This window comes from Drosophila subobscura, chromosome J, assembly GCF_008121235.1.
Source record: "Drosophila subobscura isolate 14011-0131.10 chromosome J, UCBerk_Dsub_1.0, whole genome shotgun sequence".
Taxonomy (NCBI): Eukaryota; Metazoa; Arthropoda; class Insecta; order Diptera; family Drosophilidae; genus Drosophila; species Drosophila subobscura.
The window spans coordinates 16810743-16819850 of NC_048532.1; the positions used below are offsets into that span (position 1 = coordinate 16810743).

The 9108-nt window shown below is 48.2% G+C and overlaps 1 protein-coding gene across 1 annotated transcript; it reads right to left on the minus strand.

The window, feature by feature from the left end:
- Positions 1–311: 311 nt before the first annotated feature.
- Positions 312–5874, minus strand: LOC117893898. The gene is made up of 3 exons (XM_034800674.1): positions 5463–5874; positions 5087–5387; positions 312–1420 (listed from the first exon to the last, which is right to left on the minus strand). Exons 1-3 carry the CDS (start codon positions 5626–5628, stop codon positions 484–486), a joined length of 1404 nt encoding a protein of 467 aa, XP_034656565.1. The 5' UTR covers positions 5629–5874; the 3' UTR covers positions 312–483.
- Between the last annotated feature and the right edge of the window lie 3234 nt (positions 5875–9108).

A 9108-nucleotide genomic window follows, 5' to 3' on the forward strand; every position in this document is an offset into this window, starting at 1 on the left:
TCTTTCATGTGATGCGACGTTGGTTGGGTGCATTTTATGTATACGATCTACAGTTGATCTTGGGGCTTAGAACGAAATTAACATTTACATTTACACTAGACTAATTCACTTAACCTTCTTATTCTTACTTTCTGTGTCTTTGTCTTTGTCTTTCTCTACTTCTTTGTCTTTCTCTTTGTGCTTGTTGACTTTCTTCTTTGAGAGTTTGTTTTTTGTTTTGCATATTTAAAATGTATTTAGAGATATGAATCCTAAGGTATAAACAGTTCCTTCAGTTGCATATTTGTTCGATTTGTTTGTTTCTTCGTTTGTTTTTTGGTATGGCACAGTTTTGGCATTACTTTTCCTATGGCTTGGGGTGTGGAGCAAAGTGTATGGCAAGAAAAATCTATTTGCTTTGAGCAGCCGCATTAATCCATAATGTGAGGCTCTTCTTCTGCTACTAAAAACTAGATCCCGCAACCGTGAGCTTGAGTGCAGCTTCTACTTGACAGCTCCTTCGCATTGCTGCATTTGCACGAGCAGCAGGAGTATGCGATTCATCAGATTATCCGCCTCGGAGTCCTCCATGCTGTTCAGCTTCGCCGAGATGAAGCCACAGAACTTTGAGTTGAGAACCTCGCGCACCGTCTGTGGTGGCGGCAGATCCAGTCCACCGGTGACTACAGCTGCATTCTGTTGCTGCCGCAAATGGCGATGCTGCTGCAGCATCTGCTCTTCGTAGTCATCGCCATCGATGACACCGCCGACATCAGCACCGTCTGCATCGCCGTCCTCCAGGTCCCCGTGCTCGCCATTGCGACGACGCTTACGGGAGGAGGCCACCTCATCCACGCCGGCATTGGTGCTGCCCGGTGAGTTGGAGTCGAGTATGAGGGGATAGGGAAAGTCTGCATCGATGGCCTCCAGTTCCTCCACCCCATCGGAGGCATTGCCAGCATCCGCATCCTCGTCGCCGCTCCGCAACGAGCTGGCATCCATGTCGTCGTAGCTCTGCTGCAGATGATGATGCTCATTCCTGGTGGAGCTCACCCGACTGTCGTTATTCGCCTGATGCTGATGGGCAGGCTGTGGCAAAGCGGGCGGCCCGCCGCCACCACCCGAACAGCTGCCGCTGCTGCTGCTCCCAGCCCCACCGCCGCCGCCGCCGCCACCGCCCGTCGAGAGATCCAGCTCTGGCTTCACGTAGTAATCGCAATAATAATCGTCACCGCTCGCATTCAAAGTCGAGCACTTGGACAGATTCAGTGCAGAGGCCGAGTCGTTGAAGGCTGAGGATAACTTCATTCCGGCGCCTGCTTTGCCACCAGCTCCTCCGCCCAGCAGGCTGTTGTGGTTGTTGTTGTTGTGGCTGTTATTGTTGTTGTGCAGATGTGCCGCATAGGCGCTCAGGCTGAGATCTGTGGCATGGGAAGCGCCTCTGAAAAAGGAGAAACACAAAAATTGTTAGTAAAATGAATTTAAAGACAAGGAAGCTTTGCTTCAAACACGGATTTAAATCCATTTTCCTATTTTTTCCCAACCATTCCCCATGAACCTACAACAGGCCATGCCAGAAATAGGCAAAAGTCGCAGACAACCCCCCCAAATGGTAGAGCAAAACGTGCTCAAACAAACCCCAAAGAGCAGATTCGATACAATATGGTAGTGGCAGCAAAAGGACCGAACCGAACAGAACATAACCAGAACCAGAATTTATTTCAATGTCCCGAAAACACAGACCTTGGCTCTCTCTCCCCTTCGCCCTCTCGGTTCGGGGCTGGTTTCCTTTCCTGCGTCTCAAATTTCAAGAGCATTTTCCCAAAACAATGCAGCTGTCAGGGACTCTGCTCTGGGTGAACGCCTGAACGTGGCTATTTTTAGCGTTGCTGTCCCCTCCCCAACTCCACAAAGTCGCGGCTTGGCCCAGTTGTGTGCCCATTGACAAGGGGAAAAAAGTGAAGCGGAGAACATCTCTCCCCCGCTCTAACAAGACACTCCACGGCTTATCTCTCTCTGTCTCTAGCAGGTAGTTGACAATTGGAAAATGTTGTATGTAAAATGATATGCCAGACGGGCAGGACTAATCAGGGCCAAATGCATTTTCACATGTTCCACTATCTCTCTCTCTGGAAGAGAGAACTCTATTTGCCTGCGGCTTCTGTGGTCTTGGCTCGAATGGTTTCCCTTGGCCTTATCAATATTTGCTTCCGCTCTGACCCAAAAAACAGGACCCTGACCATAGACCATTAGAGAGTTTACACTTTTCGGGGGATTTTAGCGGGGGAAATTCCACAAATCGCCGCGTTATCTGAACTTGGTCAGATTATTCTCTCTGTCGTTTGAGTCACAAATAATTCTGTTGATCGTTTAAAACAATTTCCCAATCCCAGCTTATTGATCGAGTGAAAAAATGAATAATAATCCCTCCCAATTGCCTAATCGGGCACAAATATTTGGCAGTGCAAATGGAATGGGGCTATGGGATTGGAATGTGGGGGTAAACGCCCACTTTTTGTGTGTGTGTCTGACGCACTGGAAAAACATTTCATACCGAGAGGGGAGATCGCTAAACTGTGATTTTGGGGCGTGGTTCGTGGTAGTGCACGGGTGGGTAGGGAGGGCAAACAACAGTTTCATCAATTTTGCAGCTCATTTGCTTATTAAATCATAAGCGTGACACACAGACAGCCGAATGCAAAGAGCCGAACAGGAGAACATGCTCAGATGTGTGCGGCACAGCTGCGGTTAAAATAATAGTAACAAAGAACACAATTCATATATGCGAAGAATGATTACCTGAGATTTAATGGAGAACTAAGAATGATTAGGTATACCCAAGAAAGTCTTTGGGCAAACAGCGATCAAAAGAAATATTGCAAGAAAATTGTATGTACCCACAACTTGCATTTGCATTGCTATTCATTTGGACACAGCTGTGTTTACGCGTACGTGGACTCGATCGGGGAGCAGCGACAGAGGGAGAGGGAAGATGGCCGAGCAACCCCACAGGCCCGGGACTGATGTGTTGTGGCTCTGCCGTTTCGCTTGTCCCCCGTCCACCGGCCGGCCGTCTGTCCCTCCGCTGCTGGGCTGGTCGTGGGCATATTTTTAACCCTGGCCGAAGTCGAAGCCAAAGCCGAGGCTGAGACTGGCTGTTCAATTGCTCACCCATACAGCCACACACACACACAGAGCCAGCGCAGCGCAGAACATTCACACTGACATGCCTCATTTTCTCTCTCCCACAGCCGACCCGACCCAACCAACCGACCGACACTCGTCTGCGATTCTTTTCTAAACTTGGTCCACGATTGTCATTTTCATATTGCTCTCATTAATTTATCGCTCTTTCCCTGTCTCTCTTCTGTCTTCTCTATCCCTCTATTCCTCCTTCTCGCGTACACTCTCACTGTCTCTGAGGCTCGAGCGCGCTACCACCACCAGTAGTACGTTTTTTTGTTGTTGTTGTTGTATTTTGTTGGTTTTTGCAGCTTCCCTCAATTTTGTTTTTGGTTCAAGTGGCGACGATGCTAAGGCTAGAGGCTGGCGGCTGGAAGCTGGAGGCTGGTGGCTGGTGGCGAGACCTCGCCTCTGTCGTTGTATAATGCTGTAGAATATTCGCTGCTTGGCGAGATCTGTTTTTATGGCTATGGCTATGGCGGCGGCTCAAGCGCTGTACCGGGCCCGGGCCGGGCCGAGTCCGTTCCGTTCCGTTTCTGTGTTGTCTGTTATCAGCTCAAAATAATAAAAATTTAAATATATATACATATGGTCTGTGTGTGTGTGTGTGTGGTGTGCGGGCATGTGTCGGGGCCGTCGACTGCTTGTTGCCCATGTGGGTACAGTCAATTGAAAGGAAATGGCCTTATTTCATATAAATATGTACATAAAGTACAATCCACACACACACCAGCGCACATTCTTATACAAGTTGAGCTCCATATGAGCCAGAACATTGGTCGGGGCAGACTCTCGACTGGCGGGTCTCGGTCTCTGGTCTCTGGTCTCTGGCCTGGTCATTCCTTTGTTCGGGATTGGTTTTTTCCACGTTACCGCTCCGATTTTCGCTCTACGAGTACTTAAATGTGCACACGTCCATCCCATCCACATATGCATATTTTTTTCGTGTTCTTTACGTATTGGGCAGATGTTTTTGCTCAGATACTGAAGCTGAGATTTGTCCGAGTTCGCCATGCAAATTATCAGCGATGCCAACTGGTTAGCGTTTGAAAGGATATGAGCCAGAGAACCGAGAAACTTGCTGATTATTCTTACAAAGTTGATTTCAGCTTTGTAGATCCAGTAAGGGTAGATCCAATTTTTTTCTTAACCATAATGTTTGCCTATTAGCGTGAGTCATAAACCAGCAGGAAATAGACTTCAATGGCACTTGGGACAGCAGGCGCTACCCCCATGAACTGATAAGTTTCCAAGAAATGTTCCACTTCAAACAATTATTTGGGCTATGCATGGCCACCACCCCACAACAGCATAACAACATTCAACCACAAACCAAAGAGACTTTGCATGGAATTGCTTCACCACCGATCAGCGACGTCAACAACATTGAAACCGGGGGAGAACGCAAACCTTAGCCCCCAGACCTTATGCGATATGTCAGTGTGTGTGTCTCAGCTACAAAACCAATTTATGTTAAGTGTGCCATCTTTTCGATTTCCAAGCAAGATCTAGCGCATGAGTCACCCAAAGGAAATATAAACGGGGATCGTGTAGTAGTTTGCACCCGCGCTCTGCACACACAAAGCCACGGACAATGAGCATGAGAATGACAGACACAGAGACAGAGGCAGAGACAGCCAAGCCAAGAGCCAAAAGCCATTATTCATGACTTGAAGGTGCACTTTGACCGCACACCCCAATGCCTATTATGAATCGATCAAGAGGGGGCAGACACTGACGACGCTTATCGAAACTCTTTGTAATATTAGTCAAAAGCACGGACAATGAGTACATCAACCGAGTGTAAGATGAGCCAGCGACATGATAAATACGAAATAACATTGAAAATATCGGAACCAAGACCCATTCATGGTCCATTTAACTCAATCGTGACACGAGCACTGCCAATACGATTCGTACTCACTTTCTCTCTCTGATGACATCTCGCAGAAAATCCATGGCCTCGTACAGGCTCCACTTGGGCTTGAAGCCGTTGCCCATCATCTTGACGTGGGCCAGCTCCCGACGATAGGATTCTCGCAGAGATTTGAATGCGCGCGCCACTCGGCGACCCGGAGCATTGAACTCCCGTCCGATGTGCTCCCAGGCGCGGTTCTTCTCCTCCTCGGCGCCCTTAAAGTTGGGCAGACGCGAGTCCCACAAAATGGGGTTATCGTGCACCATTTGGATGAGCTTTAGCTTGTCGGACGCATTTCGACGCACCACTACGGAGGGGGAAAAACAAAACAAAACAGAGGGTTGATGGGGGGTATGGCGAAGGATGCGCGAGGACTACACACATTTCTTGATCTTCTGCGTGGGCGCCACGGCCGTGGAGGAGGACAGGGGCATCAGCTCCACCTTGGGCGTCATGTCCAGGGCGATGGCAGCTGCGGCTGCGCTCAGGTCCTGCAACGAGTTGGTGGCGCTGGGCGATCGGCCAGAGATAGCGCTCACGGGAGCCATCAAGATGTGCTGGAGAATCTGCAGATTTATGTTGGCGGCCAGTGTTCCGTCTTCACTTGGCACTTTTTGCACTAAGACACGACACGACAGGGCACGATCGCGGGCAGGGCGGATTTAAGGAGGCTTACCCTCTCACGACCAAGTTTAAACGGCGAATAAAAACGGAAACCAAAAAAATAACAACCACCGCAACGAGCAGCGGCAGAAAACCGAGCTGCGTCGACGCTGGCAGCAAGCCCGCATTCAAAGCCAGAAAATCACGCGCACATCATGAAGGAAGGAGAGAGCGCAACAACAGTCCGTCCTCTCTCTATGTTTCGTTTCTGTTTTTGGCTCTCAGTCTCGCGCTCTCTCTGTCTGGCACGCTGCCTAGATGGAACAAAGTGTACCGTTATCGGAGTCGGTCAGGCCGAGACAGACGACCAGGTCACAATCGAAACGTTCTCTTCTGCACTCGCGCTGCCGCTCTCACCAGAATGGAAAAATGCCGTTTAATTGCAATCACACAACAGAGCAACAGAAAGTAAAAGCAAACGAGGAACGGCGAGCGAACGAACGCGAAAAGCAGCGACAGCCAGCCAGCGCGCACACACACACATTCCAGTGAATACAATCAAGAGGAGCAGAGAAACAGAACAAGAAAATGTGTGTAATACACAAATCCGTCGACGCGTTCGCGCTTGTGTCGTCGGTTTACAGTAGCGCTGGACGAATTCGCCGTTTCTTTTCCGCGACAGAGATGGCAATGTAATACCCTACAGTGCGAGGCTTCTTAGTTCATCAGAGATTTCACCAATAAGGTATACATTTATTTATTTTTTAATGAAAGTCTAATTGGACCAATGCTAAAGGTGTAGTGGATGGATTTCTTGCAGCGGAATTTTTAAGGAGAAAAACATAAAAATTTCAAGGCTGGCAGAGATCGACAGAAAATAATGGTATCCTAACAGAGAGTATAACCCACACTTTGGTCGGCTCTTAAGTACAGAACGGTCTAGTACACCCCATTGCATACGCGTACCCTCACAGATTAAATTTATTTATTAAGAGCGGCACAAACTGTTGCCGGGACAAGCAGACTATCGGCCCACTCGCAGTGGTCCAATCGCATCGTACACCAGTGTACTTCCTCAAACTCCCTCTCTCTTGTCTCACAACAATTGCAGCACTCAGTTCAGTTTCAATTTCGTATGCATCACCCTCTGCCCGTCCACAAACTGCTGTGTGTGTGTGTTGTCGAGAGGGGGATCTTCTGGAGGGTGGTAGGGGGCAGATTTGAGCCCGCTTAAGTAATGTGGAGTGGGGGAGGGAGGGCATGCCAACGATGAATTCGGTCTCTCGCTCTCTGTCTCTGTCTCTTCTTCGCGTCTACAATTGCGTTTTAGTTGAATTGTCGTTCGGTTTGTGCTGCTTTGGTTCTGTCTTTCTGCCTGCTCGCCGCGTCGTCTTGTCTTCTTTCGCTGCAGTTACCGCCGCGATTCCGATTCCGATCCGAAGTCGAAGTTCAGTTCATTATCGTACTTCCTCGTTTGTAAAAATTTACAAGAGAACACAGAACATTTGGATCACACATGTTGGCGATACTGCCAAGGAGCAACAGAGACAGAGGACTTGCAGTGAGTGGGTAAGTGAGCGAGCGAGATGAATGTATCCGTTTGTGTGTGCGTTTTGTTGTGGCCTGCGCTTTGCACTCACATTCGCTGCAGAGCAGCAGAGATAACAGTTCCCTATTTCTGTCCATTTAAGCCGCTGAAAAAATCTAGCAACAACAATCGACTCGGACTCTCGCACTGCAAGCAAATGGCAAAAAGAGAGACGCAGCAAGAGAGAGAGTGAGTGACAGAGTGAGAGATCAGAAATGCTTTGTCTGTACGTAATTTATGCCTAATGAACTATTTCCGGCCAAGTGTCAATTAATGTATTCTGTTTTGGGGCAGCAGCCCAGCCACAACGTGCCCGCACAAATGTTGTCACGATCATTTTTCTGGCAAAAACTCTGGGCCCCCACATCCACACACACACACACACACACGCAGTAGATGCCCATGCCCATCTCTCGAGCTCACAATCTTCTGGACGGACGGACGGACAGCCAAGCAGCCGCTTCCGTTGCAGTACCCTCTATGACCCAACCCAATGCCTCTCAATCTGGCCCGATCGCATGATCTCTCGCCAGATGAAAGACCCTCCCTCCCTCCCTCCATCGTCACCCGCCCGCTACGACTCTGTTTCCTTTTGGTATTTTTCAAGCCAAATTGAAACCCATGCAAGCGGAATTTGTTCTCTACTTGACGGCTACTGCTGATTAAATTCTCATGTGTGTATGTCCATACATACATACATATGTACATACATACATATGCACAAGAATAAATATGTACGGCTGTATTTATGTGAACTTTTATGGGGCAAAATGAGTTTTCTGCTCTTTAGCTGGTCTCTGGCAATAATGCGCAGTTAATTGGGCAGCCATAAAACGGTAAAGTAAAGTGAATTTGAGAGCCCAAACGATGATGGCATGAACAGGAAGATTTTTTACAAATGAAATAAAATATGCATTTGTTCATAAAAGAATACTATACATACATAATATGTACAAAATAATGTACATATTTCTGAATTTGGTTCCTGAAACTCAACTTCTCTTTAGGCCAACACTCCTCTAAGGGACTCCTCTTCATATGGAAAGTAGTAACCCTGCCCAACCCATGAATGTACTCATACAAATGTACATACACCCATGCATATTCATGTTCGTACTTAAACGAGTATTAGGAAACACCACAGAGCGCTTCTTCTTCCGTCTCCATGGCATGGCAAATGACGATCGGTTCGTCGCTTATCACTGAAATTAATCACTAATTCAATGCAAATAGAGTCTTGGCTGTAAATACAAAGTCATAAATATTGACACAGGTCAAAACGCCAGGCCAGGCAGCGTAGAGCGATGGGGGAGGGGGCTTGGGCAGGAACATGAACGATCGTAACTGTTGGCGTTTTTTTTTCGCTTCGTCTTCTTACCCATTCGATAAGCCCGAAATGAAACGAAAACGAACCCTAATTGAACTCAGCTCACAGCTCACAGCCCAACCCCAAACCCAACTCAACTCAACTCAATCAGGCCATAAAATGTACGGCGACTGTTTCTGTGTCCACAAACGATCCAAAGCGGGGGAAACGATCCAGACCATGTTGGGTTATAATTTTAACCAACATTTTTTCCGATGAACCAATCGACTGAGACCCCAGGGCCAAAGGCAGAGACCCTCCCCCCCTGCCGCTGCATTTGGCAATAGATAAAGAAAAAAGATGACGACTCGACGGGATGGCTTGGCGTGGCGTGGCATGGGGCATAGGCACAGGGGTAACCGTCTCATGACAAATCAAGCAGATCGAAGCCCGAAGCCAAGACCGAATCTGGGCTGGAATCTGAATCGAAAGCGATCGTCCATCCATCCATCGATCAGTCCCAAGTACCGG